Source organism: Eucyclogobius newberryi, unplaced genomic scaffold (assembly GCF_026437365.1).
Source record: "Eucyclogobius newberryi isolate DKJ021-1_F unplaced genomic scaffold, fEucNew1.0.hap1 SCAF_4, whole genome shotgun sequence".
In the NCBI taxonomy this organism is placed as follows: Eukaryota; Metazoa; Chordata; class Actinopteri; order Gobiiformes; family Gobiidae; genus Eucyclogobius; species Eucyclogobius newberryi.
In genome coordinates, this window is record NW_027316056.1 from 31,406,547 (window position 1) to 31,430,759 (window position 24,213).

General features: G+C 43.7%; 1 protein-coding gene across 6 annotated transcripts in view; it reads right to left on the reverse strand.

The window, feature by feature from the left end:
* The window catches only part of lrba (LPS-responsive vesicle trafficking, beach and anchor containing), a 282,434-nt gene that overhangs the window by 42,652 nt on the left and 215,569 nt on the right, over window positions 1-24,213 (reverse strand). For all 6 annotated transcript variants that reach the window (XM_072463061.1, XM_072463065.1, XM_072463066.1 and 3 more), the window contains one exon: window positions 5,730-5,897. In XM_072463061.1, the coding sequence (XP_072319162.1) occupies window positions 5,730-5,897 (168 nt within the window). The remainder of the gene's footprint in view (window positions 1-5,729; window positions 5,898-24,213) is intronic.

A 24,213-nucleotide genomic window follows, 5' to 3' on the forward strand; every position in this document is an offset into this window, starting at 1 on the left:
TCTTAAGTAGGTTTAAAAGGTTTAATTAAGGTCAAATAACAGGTATGTGAAATTGTATTTGGACAGTTTGTGGTCAAGAATCAAACCTACTGTATAACTTTATTTACACAGGAAGAAAATGTAAACGACCTAATTGAAATAAATGTTTAAATCTCAATTCTCATAATCATGCACACACACAACACTTATAATAGTATAAAGAGTTTAAAATAAAACTCGGACTGGTCAGAATTTGTTGACTTGGTTGAAGCTTCTTTTTTATTATGATTTTTCTTCTTAAATTAAATTTAAGAAGAAAAATCATAATAAAATCATAATAAAAAATAAACGGCAGGTCACATTTGTCATGGTACTTTGAGTGTTTTGTAACATTGTGCATATGTCCATTGTTTGTGTGGTGGTGGTTGCTGTCATCTGGTTGTGCACTTTGGGTGTTCTTTTGTCTTTCCGATGTGGTTTTTTTAAACGACAAATGGCAAATAAACTGAACAAAAACTAAACTAAACTAAAATCTCTAATTCCTGGGCCTATCCACTTGAATCAGCGCAAATAAAACAAATCATACAATAACGTTTGAGGGGATTGCGGTCACTTGAAAGGAATTTAAAGATAAATACGGTAAGTTTGTGGCGCCGAGCCCAAACAAAAAAAGTACATTTGGGGATCATACGTTTGAACCTTCTGGATGGTGGGCAAACACTTACCTCTTTCACACGGAAATGTGCAAAACAAACTTGTTTGCTTGTGTGTGCGTGTGTTTGCCCGTGTGTGCGTGTGTTTGCCCGTGTGTGCGTGTGTTTGCCCGTGTGTGCGTGTGTTTGCCCGTGTGTGCGTGTGTTTGCCCGTGTGTGCGTGTGTTTGCTCGTGTGTGCGTGTGTTTGCTCGTGTGTGCGTGTGTTTGCCCGTGTGTGCGTGTGTTTGCTCGTGTGTGCGTGTGTTTGCTCGTGTGTGCGTGTGTTTGCTTGTGTGTGCGTGTGTTTGCTCGTGTTTGCTTGTGTGTGTGTGTGTTTGCTTGTGTGTGTGTGTGTTTGCTTGTGTGTGCGTGTGTTTGCCCGTGTGTGCGTGTGTTTGCTCGTGTGTGCGTGTGTTTGCTCGTGTGTGCGTGTGTTTGCTCGTGTGTGCGTGTGTTTGCTCGTGTGTGCGTGTGTTTGCTCGTGTGTGCGTGTGTTTGCTCGTGTGTGCGTGTGTTTGCTCGTGTGTGCGTGTGTTTGCCCGTGTGTGCGTGTGTTTGCCCGTGTGTGCGTGTGTTTGCCCGTGTGTGCGTGTGTTTGCTCGTGTGTGCGTGTGTTTGCTTGTGTGTGCGTGTGTTTGCTCGTGTTTGCTTGTGTGTGTGTGTGTTTGCTTGTGTGTGCGTGTGTTTGCTCGTGTTTGCTTGTGTGTGTGTGTGTTTGCTTGTGTGTGCGTGTGTTTGCTCGTGTTTGCGTGTGTTTGTGCTCGTGTGTTTGCTCGTGTGTGTGCGTGTTTGCTCGTGTGTGCGTGTGTTTGCTCGTGTTTGCTTGTGTGTGCGTGTGTTTGCTCGTGTGTGTGTGTGTGTGCGTGTGTTTGCTCGTGTGTGTGTGTGTGTGCGTGTGTTTGCTCGTGTGTGTGTGTGTGTGTTTGTTTGCTTGTGTGTGTGTGTGTGTTTGCTTGTGTGTGTGTGTGTTTGCTTGTGTGTGTGTGTGTGTTTGCTTGTGTGTGTGTGTGTTTGCTCGTGTGTGTGCGTGTTTGCTTGTGTGTGTGCGTGTTTGCTTGTGTGTGTGTGTGTGTGTTTGCTTGTGTGTGCGTGTGTTTGCTCGTGTTTGCGTGTGTTTGTGCTCGTGTGTTTGCTCGTGTGTGTGCGTGTTTGCTCGTGTGTGCGTGTGTTTGCTCGTGTTTGCTTGTGTGTGCGTGTGTTTGCTCGTGTGTGTGTGTGTGTGCGTGTGTTTGCTCGTGTGTGTGTGTGTGTGTGTGCGTGTGTTTGCTTGTGTGTGTGTGTGTGTTTGTTTGCTTGTGTGTGTGTTTGTTTGCTTGTGTGTGTGTGTGTGTTTGCTCGTGTGTGCGTGTGTTTGCTTGTGTGTGTGTGTGTTTGCTTGTGTGTGTGTGTTTGCTTGTGTGTGTGTGTGTTTGCTCGTGTGTGCGTGTGTTTGCTCGTGTGTGTGCGTGTTTGCTTGTGTGTGTGCGTGTTTGCTTGTGCGTGTGCGTGTGTTTGCTTGTGCGTGTGCGTGTGTTTGCTCGTGTGTTTGCTTGTGTGTGCGTGTGTTTGCTTGTGTGTGCGTGTGTTTGCGTGTGTGTTTGTTTGCTTGTGTGTGTGTGTTTGCTTGTGTGTGTTTGTTTGTGTGTGCGTATGTTTGCTCGTGTTTGCTTGTGTTTGCTCGTGTTTGCTCGTGTGTGCGTGTGTTTGCTCGTGTGTGCGTGTGTTTGCTCGTGTGTGCGTGTGTTTGCCCGTGTGTGCGTGTGTTTGCCCGTGTGTGCGTGTGTTTGCCCGTGTGTGCGTGTGTTTGCTCGTGTGTGCGTGTGTTTGCGTGTGTTTGCTCGTGTGTGCGTGTGTTTGCCCGTGTGTGCGTGTGTTTGCCCGTGTGTGCGTGTGTTTGCTCGTGTGTGCGTGTGTTTGCGTGTGTTTGCTCGTGTGTGCGTGTGTTTGCTCGTGTGTGCGTGTGTTTGTGTGTTTGCTCGTGTGTGCGTGTGTTTGCTCGTGTGTTTGCTCGTGTGTGCGTGTGTTTGTGTGTTTGCTCGTGTGTGCGTGTGTTTGCTCGTGTGTGTGTGTTTGCGTGTGCGGCAGCTAAAGGCCAACGCACATCTGGGTGGGAATTAGGGCGGACGAGGTGATAAATCAAGATGTTCTGGGCGGCGAGAGCAGCGGCAGTCACTGAGCATGAAGGGCACATACAGAAGCGTTCCCGGCTCATCTCCATTTAGATTCACATGTCACACGGACTTTAGAGTAAATAATGTGCACTGTTAACACTCCGCAGGATGAAAGAGTTCCGCGAGCGTTGGCCAGAGCTAAATTCATCAAAAAAAGTTGCTGATTTCATTTCACTTTTGCTTTTACGTGTACTGTGGGTGAAATCGTTTTGTTTGGCTGTATTACGCGCACGTTTATAACAAAATGTGCTTTTAAAAAGGTGCAGCGTGTGGCTTTTGGATCCATCTGGTAGTCACGATAACATCTAAATTTAACAAAATAAATGTTGTACAATGTTGGGTCAACGGTAGATTGTAGATTTGACATTTTAACGTCCAATTTGTAGTTGGGAAGTTTATTTTACGTCCGAATGAAGTCCAATTATTTCAACATGCTTATTGTTACTGGCATGTTAGGACATGCTAATTCTTGGCCCGCTAAAGACGTGACCTTTGCATCTGTAAGTCGACAAAAAGGGAGCGGGACGTAGGGAAAGAAGAGCTCTAAAAATCGATGAAGAATGTCCACATCTGACCCAAAATGCACGTCATAAATGTGTGTAAGATAACAGCTTTGCAAACGGAAAAAAATGGCACATGTTTTGTAATAAAAGCAGAATAAATGGATCGGTCGGTCTAAAAACTCCAGCAAACTCTGTGTCCTCTCATTTCTGCTGTTGTCCATTATTGTTAGAATGCAGATAACTAATAAAAAGTGTTTATAAAGACGCCATTGACTGATTCAAGCTTTGAAGACGCACAACTACACTACAGTAATGTAGCACTTTACGGAGGACAACCGCCATGAAACAAAGAAGAAGAAGACGTACAACTACACTAGAGTAATGTAGCACTTTACGGAGGCCAACCGCCATGAAACAAAGAAGAAGAAGACGTACAACTACACTAGAGTAATGTAGCACTTTACGGAGGCCAACCGCCATGAAACAAAGAAGAAGACGTACAACTACAGTAGGGGGCGGTAAATGCACCTAGAAGTAGAAGAAGTAGAAGTAGAAGAAGTAGAAGAAGTAGAAGAAGTAGAAGAAGTAGAAGTAGTAGAAGAAGAAGTAGAAGAAGTAGAAGTAGAAGAAGAAGTAGAAGAAGAAGTTGAAGTAGAAGAAGAAGAAGTAGAAGAAGTAGACGTATAAGTAGACGTAGAAGTAGAAGAAGTAGAAGTACCCCTTTTACCCCTTTTGTATCTTAACTAAAATATTCAAGTTAAATAGTTTAATTTCAGTCTATTTATCTTTATTTTTTTCATATTTTTTATTTCCCTGCTGTTCTTTGGAATTTCACAATTGTGGGAAAAAATGTTCTAAAAAAATATATTAGGTTTAACATTTGTTGATTTTCTTTAAAGACATTTGGCATTCTCTGCATAGTCTAAACTGAGAAAAATCTAATATATATATATATATATATATATATATATATTTATAAAGACCCACAACCTTTATCTGATGTCAAATACAATTATGAAGATGACGGCACTGCCCTGTTTTCCAGAAGATTTACATTCATCCAAGTACATTTGCACTAGAATTGAGAAAACACTTTGCGTAGCTTTGAAGGAGAAACACGACACCGCAAATATAGATTTATAATCCACTAAAAGGCGGCGTGCGAGTGTGTATCACTGTTGTTCTAGCGCTGTCTACTGCACGCCAAGCTTTGGGGCACGGCAGCAGTTCAAAGTGAGGCGCATGAATAATGAATGACGAGTCGAGGAGTCGAGCTTTAAGGCGCTAAAGTGGAACACGGCGAGTGCTTCCAGAGGCGTCGCACCGGTGGGAAAAAAGGGCCTGGCTCAGCACAAACCGTCGGCGTATTGTTAGCTCTCCCGTGCCATGCGAGCGTCCAATTTAACCCGGATAATGGCGTCAGGAGTGTCCCTCACCCAGACGCGCCTTCGTGTAATGTGCTCATGTTAAGGGTTCATTTGAGAGCCCTCTTGTTGACGGCACTTACGGTAATGCGATGCAACGGCTGACTCAGCAAATCCAGTTAAATGCGCGAGGAATGTGTGCGGGATTTGCATTTGGAACTGGTTATACAGTTTAGTCGTACAGATATTACCATCAATGTATGATGTCATTTAGCGACACGACACACTCACTCTAACAAGGTAGGTTTAACGTGGTCTGGATTTTATTTTATTTTTTTATATTTATGTAGGTTTAAGCACAATAAAAAAAAAAAAACTAGATTTTAAGTAACTCGAAAATAAAAAACAAAATATTTCTTAACACAAAATAATAAGAGTGAATGTGAAGAAGCACATTTTTATAGTTTTTTTTTTATATTTATTTTATTTTTATCCTATAGCAGATTTAAATTGTTTTTCTTTTTGATTTTATATATGTTGTTTTATCACTGTTCATCATTTTATGTTGCACCAAATCAAGTTCCTATGTTCGTGAATTCTGTTCATAAACCTTTTAAATCTTTATATCTTCATCTGTGGTGGCGACTTTAGCCTCCATATACAGCCTATAACCTATTACTTGTTAAAGTTGCCAATTAGTTCAGCTTCTTGGACATGCTGCGTGACATTGAACTTAAAACTTCAGAACTTTTTTGAAATATAAAATCAAAATGAAAAGATTTTAAAAAGGAACATATTGCACCCATCAGGTAGTAAAACGTTTTTAACAGTTTGTTGAATGTTTTGTAACTCTTTTCTGTCCTTTTTTTTCTTATTATTTTAAGATCTTGTTGCCTGTAGGCTTTATTGAACAGGACAGATGAGAGCGAAAGGGGGGATTAGAGAGACGGGAAGACATGCAGCAAATGGTCTGAGTGGGGATTTGAACACTTTTCCATTTGCAGAGCTTGGACACATTCTAACTCTGGTTTCTCCTCACCTCTCGGAGCACGGGGTCACTGATGGAGCTCAGGTTGACGGCCCCCTCGTATGTCAGGTAGTAGAACACGTTGAGGGCTCTGGCGGCTTCGGGTCCCTGCTGCTTGTACCCGAAAATCAGGTCAATCCACTGGTGGAGCTGGCACGACACGAACTCGCTCTCCAACGCCTGAAACGCACGGGAAACAAACAGAATTATTACAATGTCTTGGAAATATCGCAAGGCTTAAGTTGGCGGGAAATGTGTCATGATAAAAAAAATGGTCGACACAAACATCACCAACGATCAAGGACTGGACTGACACTCAGGAAAGTAATCAGAAAGATATATTTTTTTAAAGGCCGTGACTGCAGAGCCGCGGCACTGCCATATAGCCTCATGGCTAACCCTAACCTTAACAGTAACCCTGACCCTAACCCGGCGCGGTCTAAAACGGCGCTAAACCACGGTCAAAATAGCGCATCAGTTTCAGGAGCCGCGGCGCGCACAAAATAACATGGCAGTTTCGGCCGCGCGCCGCGGCTCTGTAGACACTCCCTTTTTTAAAACATTCAGACTTGATGGGACTCTGAGATTTTAATCTATCTGTGTCATGATTGTGTTTCCTTTGTTTTCTAGTTGTAATTTTATGTTTAATTTCTCTCTCTGGTCCCGTTTGTTGTCCGTTCTGTGTTTTATGTTTTAAACTAAAAAAAAAAAAGGTAAAAAAAGTTATTTGTATGAAGCTAAAACAACGATAATTCTGACAAACGTTCTTAAATGCGTCGTCTAGGATTCGTGAGCAGTGTCAAGAGGAGCTTCATGGATTACATAAAGCCCAGCTCCAAGTATCTTTTTGAAAGGATACAACAGAATCATATGGTTTGAAGCAAAAAAACAACAAAGCCTAGAACGCAAATGTCAACAGATGTAAGCTTTTAAAAGACAAAATGGCAGCATCACTTCACCAATATCCTCAAGGATGCACTCTTTAGGGACCACTTAATGTCTCAGTAATCCAACCTGCCAGTGATTACCGTAATAAGCAAAAGGCTTAAAACTCAATCCAAATCTTATCATCAAAACATCGCATTGGTCACATAGCTCTTCAGGGAGCCATTTTTAGCCGGTCTTCGTTCTCAACAGAAAAAGAAGGGCAGGAAAAGGGCAAAAGCGTTGCTCTTTTCGCCATTACCATAACACGGAGACACAAGCCGTTTTCTCTCCTCATTAGCCGGTAAAGCGGGGGAAAAACATTTATGGTTTCCTCATAAAAACAGGCGATTGTGTTAATTTGTGTAAAGCTGTCTCGTCACAAAAGCCCTCTAAACGCGGCCAAATTAGAATGAGCCGGCCCCTGATTGTCATTGCTGCCTTGTGTCACATCAATTTGCAACAAAACATTAGCCCGCGCTACACTTAAGCGGCAATTTATATCATTTAGATTTTTACGGCGCAGAGTGGCGCATCCTTCACGTAAATGTGACGTTCTGACAGCTCGTTCGCCGTCTAATCCTTCTCCGCTCGTCTAATTACAACTTTCAATCAGGGGCCGAGGGGCGGGAGGGGTGCGGCTGCGCTGTGATCATGTCCCATAAACATTTAAGTGTGCAGAATGCTACGCAATGGGCCCACATGCTACGCAATGGGCCCACATGCTACGCAATGGGCCCACATGCTACGCAATGGGCCCACATGCTACGCAATGGGCCCACATGCTACGCAATTTACAAGTTATAAGGTGCGTTTAATCATAATTTTGAATAAAGAGAAGGATGACGCAACTTTATAAATAAAATATCAACCATTTGAGAGTTTTTAAGGCATTAGTCTTGACTCAAAATGCTAAATAAGTAAATGCAGCTTGATTTGTTGATTTATTTGACAGAGATAAGAGTGTTAAAAAGCATGGATCAGTGTCTTTGGAGTGCAGACTGACCTGAAGAAAACTGGGGAGAATTGAAGCTAAGAAAGAGTTGGAAATAAGACAAATTATCATTATGAAACTTGATGAGCTATAGCCTTTTTGGTTCAATCTTTAGAGCATTCACCACCAAACTAGTGGATGTCTGGTTTGAGTCCCAGGAATACATTAATATAATGAACGTCTCTATTCTCCTGCTGTCCTTGAACTGTGCGTTAGAACACTGGAAGTTCTTCATTGTTGTCTCACCTTCTGAATGTCTAGATTCTATGGGAAATTACTTAATGCGACGATATATAGAGGGCGCTCTAGGCGCTAAGCGACGCAGAAGAAGAATCTGCACTTCCTCTACCTCTGGAGTTTGTAGAGTTGTTTAGAAGTGACACAGAGGAAGAAGAATTCAGTGGATTTAGTGATTTGGGGTAAAACTGATGCTTTGGTAAACTTGTTAGCATGTTCTTTATGCTATAGTTATCTGAATAACTGTTCATATGTTACGTTAACATGCCAGACACTTGCAATTTATATTTATAGTGCGGTTTATACAACAGAGCGACATATATATTTTTTTCTTCTCAACAATCTAGAAAATACGGTCTTATTTTTAGTAATCATCGTTAAAGGGGTTTGACTTGAATTTAAAAAACCTGCAAACATAAACCAGTTAATTTTAAATTATTTGCAGTAGTCCACATGTATTGTTCTTTCCTAACGCAATTCCAGCATCTTAAATATTCACCGCACTGAGGCTGTCACGTAAAAACAGCGCACTTCCTGCTTTACGGAGAATAAAACGTGCTATGTTCAGCTACAGAGCTACTTTTGTGCTGTATTTGTACCGGAGCAAAGCAGATTTTGCTTAATTACAAGGACAAATATGGGCACAACCTCTATAATTGACTTGCAGCATGTACTCAAACTGAGAACATCGTCTGCTCAGCTCAACCACATGGGCAAAATACAATATTATACGCTATTAACAACCTTATCAATCTACTAGAATGATTCAGAGCGGCCCACGTATTCCTCCAGCAGTTGACGCCACGTCCATCTTTCATTCCTGACGCCGCTATATTCAGCTGTGTCACGGAGCGATCCTTTATATTAATTTGGGGTTATAAAGGCCGGGGACCCCCATCTCATTTCAATACAGCTCAGTCATGTGCGTCTGCGGCTTGCGAGAGGAGTTTATTATGCATGAGGCCTGACCTTTGCTTTTCCCGGCCCCTAAAACTAAAGCTACACCTGACGGGCTTTTAATGCGCGCCGCAATCTCGTGTCAATCAGCCGCAGGGACAAAGAGAGTGGTGTTATTCTGAGCATACATCCAAAGTGCGGAAAACAGCGCGTGTAATTCGATCCACGGTGCGGGTTTTCGACTTGCGAAGGAAGGGAAAGTAACATCAGTACATTGTAGATTAAATAAAGAAATATCACTTTGACTCGCTCTGGAAGTGTCAAACGAGGTCACCAAGGTAGTAATTCTCAAATTGTATGATGTGGTATTCAATTTTCTGGCGATATTATAATGACACCTGGGATGTCACGATATTAAATGTTAGTTACAATCACAAATTAATGATTAGTCACGATTGCCGCCGTGAAAAACAACAGCACAATCCACTAATTCACTTTGATTCACATATGTCTTAAACATTCTGAATGAAAAGAAGTGACGGTAATTTAACAATCAGCCAAATAAAAGCAAACTTACGTTTGCTTTTTCGGTGTGTGACTTGAATATAAATTACTTTCTTTTGCTTCTAAATTGCTCACAGTTTTAACTCAATTGAAAGTTGAACGAGGCTATGACTTGCTTAATTGATAACGGCAAACTTTTAAGCATTAACATGAGGACAAAGCATATTAATTAATGTATTTTTATCTGATACATATCCGATACCACATCTAATGTCATAGTGGCCGAAAAACTAAGGCTACTTAATCTTGTTACAGATACAAGAGCGAAAATCTAAAACAAATTCAAGTATGTAAGTAATGTACTTAATAAAATGTATTTCAAAGAGACAGAACTAATGTGGTGATCTCGATGAGCAATTGCGATCTGGAGTACTTCCACTTGGCCTGTAAAAACGCTGGTCATTATGCAGAGTAAACAAAGTCCGCCTCAATGTCGGTCAGTCTCACAGTTAATTTTACCAAAGGTCAGCTTCAGCTCCAAAGACTAAATGAAGGCATCAAAGAGGCAACATGAATGTCTTTCTGAGTGATTTGGATTCTGCAGAGCGCCCACAGTCAGTATTTAAGCTGCTCTGGGTGTTAGCATTAGCCACAAGCAGTAAACCAACTGCTGGCATCTACAGGTCCTCATCCAGAAGAATATTGTGCCCTATCAGATCTGTCATGCGGAGTACCATCCGGAGTATAAGTCGCACCTTTTTTCATAGTTTGGCCGGGGTGTGATTTATACTCTGGATTGACTTACATGTGATATTATAAAGGAATATCTTATCTTATCTTATTAACTCGTTATTTTCACATGACAACCACAAGAGGGCGCTCTAGGCTCTAAGAGACACAGAAGAAGAATCTGCACTTCCTCTTCCTCTGGAGTTTGTGGAGTTGTTTAGAAGTGACACAGAGGAAGAAGAATTCAATGGATTTAGTGATTTGGGGTAAAACTGATGCTGTGGTAAACTTGTTAGCATGTTCTTTATGTTATAGTTATCTGAATAACTGTTAATATGTTACGTTAACATACCAGACACTTACCACAGTTCTGTCAATTCACCATGTTCTAATCTATTATTTTAAATTGCATTTCAAGACGAAATGTCTGTTCTTGGTCTTGGATTTTATCAAATAAATTTCTCACAAAAATGCTACATATATGTTTTTTTCTTCTCTATTATGCATTTTTTGGCTGGTGCGACTTATACTCCAGAAAATATGGTACTCGCCGATACAAATACCTGAAACATGTGTCAGAGCTTTGGACGATTCCAGTATCGTAACAACCCTAATATCAAAAATATAAATATCACGAGAAAACACGAAACTCCAAAAAGTTTATTTGACGCCTTTTTTATGCGTGACGTCCTTCCTCGTAACCAGCCACCTTCACGTTTGTCAACAGACTGGGAAACGTAGACTCCGATATTATTCCCCGTTATTGTTGCCATAGTCGACAACAAAGATACTTGCCCTCAGTTTCCAAGGTGGTACTTTATCACATCCACGACAACAAAAGTGTGGGATCCTGTGACTTCGACCCCCCATCAGCATTTACATAAAGGCATGCTAAATTATTCATTAATTATCAGAGCGTCCCCGGTGGATGAGATGACACACGCGCGCGCCGGCTGCTAATTGGCCCATCAATAACGCGCCGCGCTCCTCCTGAAGATGCCTCTTCAGGAATCTGTAGCCCTTCTGGCCCTTCGCTTCCTCCGGGGTCCGAAAACACATCTGCTCGTCGCACTTTGCAAAATGATCCGTGCAAACAGACGTGCCCATCGTTACGGGCGGGGTTTGTGCACGTTTTGGGATGTGCTAGGAGTTCTGAACTGGTCCACTGGTTCTTGTTGATGTAGTTTGAGTGAAAACAAGTATTTGCTTGGGTTATTTGGAAGGATTGACTTCCGGTGCCAGGGCAATACTACCGCAGTGGTCTTGAGGGGAAATAAACTTCTCCAGCCTCGACTTCATGAATTCAATTTATTCTACACCGTGAAACTAGCGAGTCATGTGAAACTCAATTGGATGATTGTCTTGAGAACAAAAAAATTACAACATAAACAACTTAACCATCATGTCCAATTTTCTTTTATAATCAAGAATAAATCGACATTACAGCCACGTAAAATCAACAATATCAGGAGCTTTTAACCATTTGGAGAGACTTATACATGCGTTTGTCTCCAGTAGATTAGACTACTGTAACGGCCGCTCACTGGCCTCTCCAAACGAGCTGTAAAACAGCTGCAGTACATCCAGAACGCTGCTGCTCAGGTCCTGACTAGAACCAGGAAGTACCATCACATTAGTCCTGTTCTCAGGTCTCTGCACTGGCTCCCACTGGCCTCCTGCTGGTGCCAGAGTCAGGACTCAACATGGACCGGCCTCCTGCTGGTGCCAGAGTCAGGACTCAACATGGACCGGCCTCCTGCTGGTGCCAGAGTCAGGATTAAACATGGGCCGGCCTCCTGCTGGTGCCAGAGTCAGGACTAAACATGGGCCGGCCTCCTGCTGGTGCCAGAGTCAGGATTAAACATGGGCCGGCCTCCTGCTGGTGCCAGAGTCAGGACTAAACATGGGCCGGCCTCCTGCTGGTGCCAGAATCAGGACTAAACATGGGCCGGCCTCCTGCTGGTGCCAGAGTCAGAACTAAACATGGACCGGCCTCCTGTTGGTGCCAGAGTCAGGACTAAACATGGGCCGGCCTCCTGCTGGTGCCAGAGTCAGGACTAAACATGGACCGGCCTCCTGCTGGTGCCAGAGTCAGGACTAAACATGGACCGGCCTCCTGCTGGTGCCAGAGTCAGGACTAAACATGGACCGGCCTCCTGCTGGTGCCAGAGTCAGGACTAAACATGGACCGGCCTCCTGCTGGTGCCAGAGTCAGGACTGAACATGGACCGGCCTCCTGCTGGTGCCAGAGTCAGGACTAAACATGGACCGGCCTCCTGCTGGTGCCAGAGTCAGGACTAAACATGGACCGGCCTCCTGCTGGTGCCAGAGTCAGGACTAAACATGGACCGGCCTCCTGCTGGTGCCAGAGTCAGGACTGAACATGGACTGGCCTCCTGCTGGTGCCAGAGTCAGGACTAAACATGGACCGGCCTCCTGCTGGTGCCAGAGTCAGGACTAAACATGTGGAATCTGCGTTTCAGTTTTATGCTGCTAAAATCTGGAACAGTCTTCCTGAAGATGTGAGACAGGTTCTACTCTGACAATGTTCAAATCTAAGATAAAAACAGTTTTGTTTAGCTGTGCATATGACTGAAAGGATTTTCTTTGCACTCTTCTCTTTTAATCCGTTTGTGATCTCTGTCATGTCTGTGTGATTTGAATGCATTCTTTTCCTGTTGTGTGAAGCACTTTGAATTGCCCTGTGTATGAATTGTGCTCTACAAATAAACTTGCTTTACAGCAAAAGCGATCCTTGATTTGAACATGTTTACCCCGTATCTGGAGCCACAGCTTGGTCATGTTTATGAAATTTGAAATACCACTTCTACATACCTCCCTTAAATATAGAAATAGCTGAAACATTTTGTTCTGTAAACCCGGGTACAAAGCCCTACCTCAGTCGAGTCAAATCTAAACACTGCACCTTCTGGTTTCGTAGCGCACTAAACTAAACGAGATATTCGACTTAGCGGTCGATCTGTCTGCTCAGCTTTCCCCTCGCCGGACATTTTCCCACGTCGTCGGGGCAGCGCGAGACCTCTGGACGTATCGCGGGCGCTCGTCTGCGGCCGGCGGCTCCGCTCTGCGCCGCTGGATCCGACCGACGCCTTAACGAGGTGACACTGAGCGCTTTCCTCCTTCCCTCAAGAAAAAAAACTTACGGAGAGCTGTCTGTAAGGATGTTAAAATGCCACTTAACAAATCAATTTGCATGGTGTGAGTGTGTGTTTCTGTGTGTGTGTGTGTGTGTGTTTCTGTGTGTGTGTGTGTTTCTGTGTGTGTGTGTTTCTGTGTGTGTGCGTCGCCAGTGCCAGTGCGGGCGGGTAATCAAACGCACATGTGCAAAAGTGTTGTCGGCGCACAATTGTTTTCGCGTGTATTGATTACGGATGAATAAAGCAAACAGTTGTCAGCTCTGTATACACCAAAGTGGCTGTTTCGGACCGGGCCGATCATAACATCCTGGGAGAAACCGCGCTCAGCATGCAACGGTGAAAATATGACACGAGTGGACCACAGTTGAAGCTAATTAACTTTAGGGGATTAGATTGACACAATATGCGAGCGCAAGATGTTATGATTATGGTGCCGTTTTTCGAGCCAGAATAGTCAGTCGCATTAGCGTTCATCCGGAACCAGAGCTAAAGCCGTGGAGATGTACCTGCTGGAACAGTAAATACAAAAAAAAGAAAGAATCAACGGATTGGTATTTTTCGACAACTTCTGAGGGGAAAAGTTGACTTCAGTGGAAACGAGCGTTCACCAATTGGAATGTCAGAGTTTATCAAGGATACAATGGATAATATCTTCTACAATATCTACAACAGAATGGAGTGCAAACTAAATATGCAACTAGCAGCCCGACTATCAGACACTTGTGATCGTTTAAAGCATGTCTGACAAAAAAAAAAAAAAAAAAAAAGAATAAATAGCTTAAAATGAGCAGAAACGGCAACAGTATCCATGTTGTTGTGATTTATTATAGGGACTTTGCACAGTAGTTACCGTATTTTCCGGACAATAAGTTGCACCTTTTTTCATAGTTTTGGCCGGGGTGCGACTTATACTTATATACTTATACTCCGGAGCGACTTATGTGATATTATTTCTTATTTTCACACTTGCAACTGCATTTCATACTCCAGTGCAACTTATATATGTTTTTTTCTTCTATATTATGCATTTTTTTGGCTGGTGCGACTTATAGTCTGGAAAATACGGTAGGTTGAAGTATTTAGTAGTTTATTCCTTGTAATACTGTCCTCACCAAAAGAAGAGAACAGACCAACAATCTATTTAAAGGAAAAATAACACTTTAGATACACAAGAAAATTAAATATGTTTACAAGTCTTCAATTCAAACTGAACATATTGCAGAGAGCCATAGGGGGAAAAAGCGAAATATAAACTTTGAGACTCAAAGTGGACAGATGCAAAGCCTGCTTTAGTTTGAGCTTTGACTCTCGCTGCTGCTGCTGCTGCTGCTCTCCTGCATCTCCACCCGTCATCTGATCCTCCAGATCGACTGCTGCAGAGCTGTTGTGCCCCAGGTTGACAAGCGCTCTGATTAAAGGGCTTATTAGCTGGCTGTAAACGAGAAGCCGATTGTCATTCTGAAGCAGGACGAGGAAAAAAGAGAGAGAGGGGAGGAGAGAGAGCGAGAGGGGGGAGAGAGAGAGAGAAAGGGCCCCCCCAACATGGAGGGTGGGAAAGAAAGAGCAACAGCTGACGTAAGAAATGAGATCCTTGAAGCTGTCACGGAGCTAACTAACCATTTCCTCCGCTCTCTTTAGAGCTACATTTTACGCCGGCCTCTGAAGTGACTTACGTGAGAGAATACATACGCCATTTGGATGTTAATATCGATACAGAGTCATTTTGTCGCAGATAAAATGAAAAATCTATCTAAGAACAGGATCGCTGGTGTTGTCTATCGCTTCGAAAACAATTGGCATGGATAACTTCAATGCTACAAAACGTACTGTAATGACATCAATAAGAAAACTGTACCAGAGTCGATCTGTAGTAAGTTTAGACGTCGAGTCGCTGACACAAACGTCTCACCCTTTGCTCTCTCTAGCGCTGCTGCTGTGTCATTAGGCAAGACACTTAAAGGTGCAGTACCTGATTTTAACCGTGTTTAAAAATGTGCAAAACAGAACATTTTAAACTCTGTGTCACTTGCATATTGCCTTTTCAGCTTCCTAATGCTTCACCGTGAGTTTAGAAGCGCCATTCACAACTTCACAACAAACAAACATTTTACAGTGAAAAATGCAGGTACAGCTCCTTTACCTCTTCTTGGCAGCGCTTACTTAAAGTATATATCGTAGCGTTCTACACTATCAAGTCCATCACTTTCCCCTGCAGTGTAGACATACTCCGCCCGGCGTCAGGCTGATTGGCCGCTCCGAGCCGCCCAGAGCCGCTCCGAGCCACACAGAGCCGCTCCGAGCCACACAGAGCCGCCCCGACTAGCCCAGAGCCGCTCCGACCTGCCCAGAGCCGCTCCGACCAGCCCAGAAACACTCCAAGCCGCTCCGAGCCGCCAAGAGCCACTCCCACTGCACAATGCTCCGCTAATTAGACAGGTCACCGGTATGCGAGCCGTAGCCATGGGTCACCGCATCTGCTCTCTGCCAAGTGGAACCAGAAACCCCAGCGCACTCTCCCCCCATCGCCGTCATTATCCCCCCGCTCGACCCACTTGAAAAGCAACAATATCAAGTTATATGGTGAAAAGAAGCAGAATGAGCAGTGATTGGCAACGTATCTCCCCAAAACAAACATGTCATGGTGGATTTGGTCCTAGTCAGACAAGTGACACAGTGTAGACTGCCAAAGTGGGCTAAGTGGTGCAATTTACAGCACAGACAATACAGTAAACATGTGCGATTGAGGCGAGCGACAGAGATATTGTTCAATTAAACTTGGCAGGAATTACAGAATGTGCTCCAGTTTTAAGTCACAAAAATATATGGAACAAGAAAAGAGTGCTCTATTCACATTCAGGCAAAGTGCAAATGCTTGCACTATTTGTTTTTTAATTATTACTAAAAAAAAATTCCCCTTTTGTTTGGATTTCCAGGTGATTTTCAAAATTTTTAGTCACAATTTATTCAAGACTGAGGTCAAATATTGTCCCGGTCTTAAACCTGGCTTAAGTGCTCATGGTGCTATTCCATTTTTAATAGAGTGACTCCGCGTGTGGATTATTTTGGAAAAAACATTCATATTAACAGTTATTTGCGATTATTTAGACTGTGACCAAACAACAGTGAACTCTTTCATTTTCTAACATTCTCGTGATCTGACTGCTGCTCAAGTTTGTGACCGAAGACAAAATAATATTACATTTGACAAAACAGCCAGATAAAATATGTTTTCTTACATTTAGGTCTTTTTTTTTGGGCTATTTAATGTACAAAAAAACCTTTATTTTGCTTTTAAAATTGTCACGATTATTATTTTTTGGTTCTTTCGATTATATTGTGACCCCAATAATCACAATCATCGATTAACCTGACAATCGTGGCGTCTCTATTTGGGACATATTAAAATACAAACCATGCTAAAGGCAAAAACAAAACACTTTAAAGTAACGAGCAGTCCTGCAACACCGGCTCTCCCAATCCAAAGCACATAATCACCACCGCGGACTCTGAGCGGGTGAGGGTCCCGTGCAGCGCTGGGCCGTCTGGACAGGGGGGCAGGAGAGGCATGTTTGGATAGCTGTTAGCAGCTGTTAGCACGCCACTCGTCCAGCGTGATTACACGGGCACGGCCAGCGCTCGGCAGAGGAGAGCCGAGCAGACGACGCGTGATTAGGACAAACGACCGGACTGATCAGCTCAAGTGGAGTTAGTGAGAGGTTAGTGCGAGAGCGGGGCTGTGACGGGCGGCGGGGACGGACGGGACGGGACGGGGCGACTGAATGAGGGACGCAGAGACCGATAAGGCAAGTTTAATTGTAGAGCATAAGACAGTTCAAAGTGCTTCACACGACAGGAAAAATAAAATGCATTAAAATCACAAAGACGTGACAGAAATTGCAAAACCTTAATTTCTATTTATTCATGATTCATTTGATCTGGCAAATGTTGAATTACAAATGATTAGCCAGCTGTTATAATTTTATTTTAAAATGTATGCTTTTTTAAATAATGCATGTATGTTTTTTTTAAATAATTAATATACGTTTCTAACCTCGTCTTCTATTGAGTTTAGTTTAGCTTATTTGACAATTGTAGCCTGAAAATCACGTTGGAAAACATTTTGTCAATTTGGTTTATTTAGTTTTAATGCTTTGTATTAGATGTTTTTTTCTTTTGCTTAATTGACATCACATTATCACAAAAATAACAGATATTGTTTAAATTGCTGTAATCATTTCAATATTAAGTCACTCGCCGATGACTGAAAAACTACCACTGACTCTGCAAGTCTCATACACATTTACTACGAGTACACGCCGAATTTCCAGACTCTTGAAATCGTTGCTCCTGATTGTGCCAGGAGAGAAACTGGAGTGTGAAGGAGTGTGTAGGTCTGTGGAGGAGTGTGGAGGAGTGTGGAGGAGTGTGTAGGAGTGTGTAGGAGTGTGTAGGTCTGTGGAGGAGTGTGGAAGAGTGTGGAGGAGTGTGTAGGAGTGTGTAGGAGTGTGTTGGAGTGTGTTGGAGTGTGTTGGAGTGTGTAGGTCTGTGGAGGAGTGTGTTGGAGTGTGTAGGAGAGTGTAGGTCTGTGGAGGAGTGTGTAGGTCTGTGTAGGTGTGTGGAGGAGTGTGTTGGAGTGTGTAGGTCTGTGTAGGTCTGTGTAGGTGTGTGGAGGAGTGTGTTGGAGTATGTTGGAGTGTGTAGGTCTGTGGAGGAGTGTGTTGGAGTGTGTTGGAGTGTGTAGGAGTGTGTAGGAGTGTGTTGGAGTGTGTAGGAGTGTTTAGGAGTGTGTAGGTCTGTGGAGGAGTGTGTAGGTCTGTGGAGGAGTGTGTAGGTCTGTGGAGGAGTGTGTAGGTCTGTGTAGGAGTGTGTAGGAGTGTGTAGGAGTGTGTTGGAGTGTGTAGGAGTGTGTAGGTCTGTGGAGGAGTTTGTAGGTCTGTGTAGGAGTGTGTAGGTCTGTGGAGGTCTGTGGAGGAGTGTGGAGGAGTGTGGAGGAGTGTGGACTGGATCAGCTCATTTCTCAGGCTCAGACTCCTCCATTACGTCATAGAGAGAGAGAGGGAGAGAGAGAGGGAGGGAGAGAGAGGGAGAGAGTGAGGGGGAGAGAGTGAGGGGGAGAGAGAGAGGGAGAGAGAGAGAGGGAGGGAGAGTGAGGGAGAGAGTGAGGGGGAGAGAGAGAGGGAGGGGAAGAGAGAGAGAGAGAGCGTGGGGGAGAGAGAGGGAGAAAGAGTGAGGGGGAGAGAGGGAGAGAGTGAGGGAGAGAGGAGAGAGGGAGAGAGGAGAGAGAGTGAGGGGGAGAGAGGGAGAGAGTGAGAGGGAGAGAGTGAGGGGGAGAGAGGAGAGAGAGTGAGGGAGAGAGTGAGGGAGAGAGAGTGAGGGAGAGAGGAGAGAGGGAGAGAGAGTGAGGAGGAGAGAGGGAGAGTGAGAGAGAGAGGAGAGAGAGTGAGGGAGAGAGGAGAGGGAGAGAGGAGAGAGAGTGAGGGGGAGAGAGGGAGAGAGTGAGAGGGAGAGAGGGAGAGAGTGAGGGGGAGAGAGGAGAGAGAGTGAGGGAGAGAGAGTGAGAGAGAGTGAGGGAGAAAGGAGAGAGGGAGAGAGAGAGTGAGGGGGAGAGAGAGAGTGAGGGGGAGAAGGGGAGAGGGGGAGAGAGTGAGGGGTTAGAAGGGCGCAGCTCGTAAAACACGGTAAACATGTCGGCCCTTCTGCGTGATAGTACCTCCCCCCGCCTCCAGTGGGCGCCCAGTGACATGAGCCAGAGAACCTGAAGGAGACACTGGGACCAGAGCATAGGGCTATCGGCAACGCCGCGCGCTTTTGTTGTTTTTGTTTTACTACTTAACACATTTCAAAACCCTTGCAAGTATTTGTAGATTGCATTCAAGCAGTAAATTATAATGTAATGCAGTGTGGCTTAGTTTAAAGCTGCTGTACATATGTAACACATCAGAGTTTTCCACTGCTCTGGATCTTGTAAAGCTTTACTGTGTGTGCCAATTTACAGCAACTGAAACGTGCATGATTGTGTATTTGTGTTAAACTAGGCGGTACCAAATTTTATTCTTGTAAAGCAGCGAATAAATGTTTCCCCTGCAGAAACGTGTAAAAGAAGCACAAATGATCCCACAAATAAGTATTTTGTCTCTCATAAACCTAAGTAAGAACCGAAAACAACATTGACCGCCCCAGTTTAATTTTGCCCTATAAAAAAAGCCATTAAAACAAAAACTGAATGCATGTGAATATAACGATGTGCCAAATATTTTTAAGATTCAAATACATCCGTTCTACTTTCCTGATTTAAAAATGAGACACTCCAAAAAATAATACAACAATTCAAATCATCCTTAATTCTAAACACAGTACGTTGCGACCCCAAAACCTCGCCAGCCTCTGAACCGTCCCGCGCATCTCCCACTTAACCGCCCCGCTCTTCCACGCTAACCACCCCGCTCTTCCACGCTAACCACCCCGCTCTTCCACGCTAACCACCCCGCTCTTCCACGCTAAAACCACCCCGCAAACCACCCGGTTCTTCCACTTAACCACCCCGCTCTTCCATGCAACCACCCCGCTCTTCCACGCTAACCACCCCGCTCTTACCACCCCGCTCTTCCACGCCAACCACCCCGCCCTTCCACGCTAACCACCCCGCTTTTCCACGCTAACCACCCCGCTCTTCCAAGCTAACCACCCCGCTCTTCCACTTAACCACCCCGCTCTTCCACGCTAACCACCCCGCTCTTCCACGCTAACGACCCTTCACTTCCACAAAGCCGCAGCCCGGCAGCTGGACGACAATCACACATCAGTCAATCAGAGCTGGCGGTTAGCTCCTGGCCCCTGCAGTGGTTTACCTCAGCTCACACGTGGACTCCTCTGGGACGTCCGGGGAGAATAAGACGCGGCGGAGGGCTCGGTGGGAAAATAACAGCCGAGCCTGGTCCGGGCGCGGTGAACGTAAACAGCGCCGATCTCCCGACACGGTTGGCTGGCGGTCTGCAGACGGGGGCTATCATGTCTGTCTCCTGTCTCTGTTGCGTTGTAGGACGCCGCTTTTCCGTACAAAACCTTTGGAATTCAAATAGTCGAGTGAACGGGCAAGAGAGAGTTGCCGTTTGTTCTGAAAACGCACGAACTTGGAGAGCGACCGTCCACAGATCATTAGCAGGCCAAAAAAGGTGAACGTTGGCAGCTCAAACTTTTGCCCACGGACACAACAATACATGGGTTTCGGAACGATGGAAAATGACGACCGTTTGTCATAATTTAAAATAGAATGTGATATCTTTTGAGTGGGAAAAAGGAAAACGTTTGCAAACAACAGGAAGCTGCGATAGTGGGACGAGAGTCGGAACCGCCACCGAGTGTTTAGCGAACACATTGTTTTGAGGTCGATAAAACGTATCCCAATCCGTTGCAAAAGAAGTTTGCAATGGAACAGAATCTTTTAGGTAAATTTGCCAAGAGGCTAACAGTCTAGCAATCGGTTTAGCTTGTTAGAATTAAGGCTGGGACGATATGCTTTTGTCGCAATTTCAATACATTGCAAAGCCCAATAAAGTGTGATTCGATATTGCAACGCTTTAGGAACTTACGGTACATACTTTAACTAAATATCTAAATTAAGACACACAGAATTCACAGTGTAGACGCGCATTCATGGCTTGGGTTGTAATACAAGCCCTGAAGCTGCCATTACCAGTACTGATACCAAACAAACCGCGTTACTACGGTATAAATATATCGCAAAACAATATATTGTCCCAGCCCTATTTAAAACACAAACAAACCCATAAACATAATGCCTCTGGTGATAACACACACTTTATAATCAAAATGGCCAATCTTGACGTGTCCCACAGTCCTCGAGGTACACGAAGTAAAACAAAGGAATTCCAAACTTCATATACACTTTGATGACAGACTTGTTGATGCTGGAGGGATTGAGTGAGAACTTGAAGCTGTCAGCGCATTAGAATGACAAGCCTCAGTCAGGGAGCTTCTCAAAGGCGAATAAAGGCGGTAAATGAGGCTGGGAGGTCATAGGTCACGTTACTCATACTTGTATGATGTCGGTCAGAACGGGACAGATGCGTGGGTTATCTCAGCTGGCTGAAGCAGTGAGGTCGCCATAGCAGCTGGCACAATATTGCTTATAACATCATGTATTTGCCAACAAAGTTTTCATTGGAATCGTCGTAGCAACAGAGTTAACAGACAGCGATTTTATACGGAATAAATGAGAACATGGTGTGGTATAAACAAGCGACAAGTCAATAGTCTTTCTAAACAAACACGATATCAATCCACTGTGTTTTTCTTATGTATTATTCACTTTTTCAGTTTTTAAGAGTACCGTATTTTCTGGAGTATAAGTCGCACCAGCAAAAAAATGCATGATAAAGAAAAAACAAATATAAGTCGCACTGGAGTATGAAATGCGGTTGCAAGTGTGACAATAACAAATAATATCACATATAAGTCTAAAAAAGTCTAACTATAAGTATAAGTCGCACCCTGGCCAAAACTATGAAAAAAGGTGCAACTTACAGTTTTGAAAATACGGTATAAAAACACAACCCATGAATACAAAACACGAAAGAGAAAGCGAGCACAAAGGAGATAAAGGCAAACATATACGTCCCATCCAGTCTCAAGTTTGTCAAATTTGTCCATCTTCAAATCAGGACCAAATGTCAGTTTTTTTCCCATTTTTCTAACGTCTATTACAATGTCAGCACAGTCTTTGATCGGCTGCTCGGTTTGTGATGGTCTTTTTCCCTGAAGCCAAAAGTATGCGCCAAAGGTATCCATTTATTGTCTCCATGGCAGGAGATTTGAGACCCAAATGCACTGAAGTCCAGTGGGACGCCAATACAGTTTATAGTACTTTGTTCATCTCATTCCAAGGTTTCTAAATAGCAGGCATGTTTTTTTCATTTTTCAACTGTGCAATGAATTAAAAGCAGCTATTTCCTATATAAAGGGCAAAGGCATGTTCATCCATTGTAAGAGCAGCAATGTGTAAAACATTTTTTTGCATCTTCATAACAAATCGAACAAAAATCAGGAAGTGTTGTAATTCGTGGGAGCTATAAACCAGTGGCACGGTTTAAATGTAGCGGCTTGAGAAGCTGAGAAACTGGCTACTGGGACTTGTATTTATTCTTGCTTTATGAACTACCTGGCGGGCTACACACAGGGTTCAATTGTTCAAGAAAAAACTCCATAACATCAAGGTTGTGCCACTCGTGTCCAGCTTCCAAACGTCCCATGCGTAGCCGTCACTCAGCCCTTTCAACGCTCTCCGAGAAGATGTTTTAAGAGCGAAACTACTGTCGCTCCCGTGTGTGCGGTTTGCAAATCTGTCAGTGGACACGAGTGAACGGACGACAGAGGAACCGGACGTGAAAAGCAATAGCTGCGAGGACTATTATGTTGAACGGGAACGGACTGAAAGTGATGAGAAGTAACGACGGACGAATGCTTTGAGCGAGCGATGAGCAAACTGAACCAATCAGAGCCAGGTGGGAACTTTGAGAAGCCATTTAGCGCACCGATTGCGATGGAGAATAATGTACAAACTTTGAGCCAAGCGGATGTAGAGAACTGATACAGGAACAGCGCGTTGGTGAGTCGGTCGAGCAAGAAGGCTGGGAAATTACCGTATTTTATTGCTCTCGCCATTACATAAGTTTAAACTCTGTTCTGAATGATATGGAGCTTGTTCTGCCCCACTAGTTCCCACGTGTCCAATCACAGCACACCGCGATTCAATGCTAACGGTTAGCCTTTGACGATACGCGAATGAGTGTTACAAGTAATGCGGTTTTAAAATGTTTTTTTTTACCAGCTTTTTTGGCTTGCAATTGTCCAAACTTGTTCCTTCCTCTCCTAACGCTTCCTTGCCTCCTAATTATTCACTTCAACGAGTTCAAAAGTGTTTCTTTACAACTTTCAGAGACCAGAGAGGAGTTTTGTCGTCCCCGTGAAGCGAACTTCTACAAGCTACACTGCAGCTCCTGGTTCTTGGACAATAAAATGCTTTATACTTTGATGCAGTGCCTCAGTATAAGATAATATAACACAAGCCTCGAAATAACGGGCCGGACACGGTCAATGACCGGCGCAAAAATCAGTTTTGACCGACTCCAAAATCAAGGTTCCGGACACAATGACCGGCGCAAATTTTTCGCCGTAATATATATTTTTAATAGGCAAAAACAGCGCGGTGAACATGCCCAAAGCGATTTCTATGCACAAACTCGGGCGCGCGATTACAGTCTACAGTCCACGATTATTGCTGTAGTTATACAGTGACGGAAGGCAGCGGAGCGCATGTGTGCGCGCGCAGAGCATGTGTGCGCGCGGAGACAATCATGGCACAATCTTTCAAACATAAACAAAAAACATTGGCTGCAAGGACACTAAAGACTATCCCTGTCAATAAATGGCATCATGATGATCTTGCTACGTTTTGTGCCCGTGACTGGCTAGAGTGTGATGAGAACAAAGGTGTTGTCATCGCTCTAAAGTGCAAAGTCTGCCATGAGTTCTGTAGAGAGATATAATCCCTCAGTTTTTAAAAAGTTATAACTGTGCAAGGGAGTAATATATATTGTTGAGTGACCAGTTTTGATGTTAAAATGATGTTAAATGATAACGAGAAATGTTAAAAACAGTTCATTTTTCATTAATGATGTTATTCTGTTTCCTTTCCTTGTGACTGATTCAGAATTAGCCATGACAGGTACCAAATGATCGGTACCTGTCATGTTGACAGGGACGTAAAAAATATTATTTCAAGGCTTGTAACATGTATTTGTCCCACAATGGGGAAATATTCTAGTGTTGCAGCACAGATTATGTACAGAAACAGATTAAGCACAGAAGTATAATACCATATTTTCCGGACTGTAAATCATAGTTTTGGCCGGGGTGCGACTTATACTTATATTTATACTTGTATACTTATACTCTGGAGCGACTTATATGTGATATTATTTGTTAATTTCACACTTGCAACTGCATTTCATACTCTTATGAGCAATTTATATAT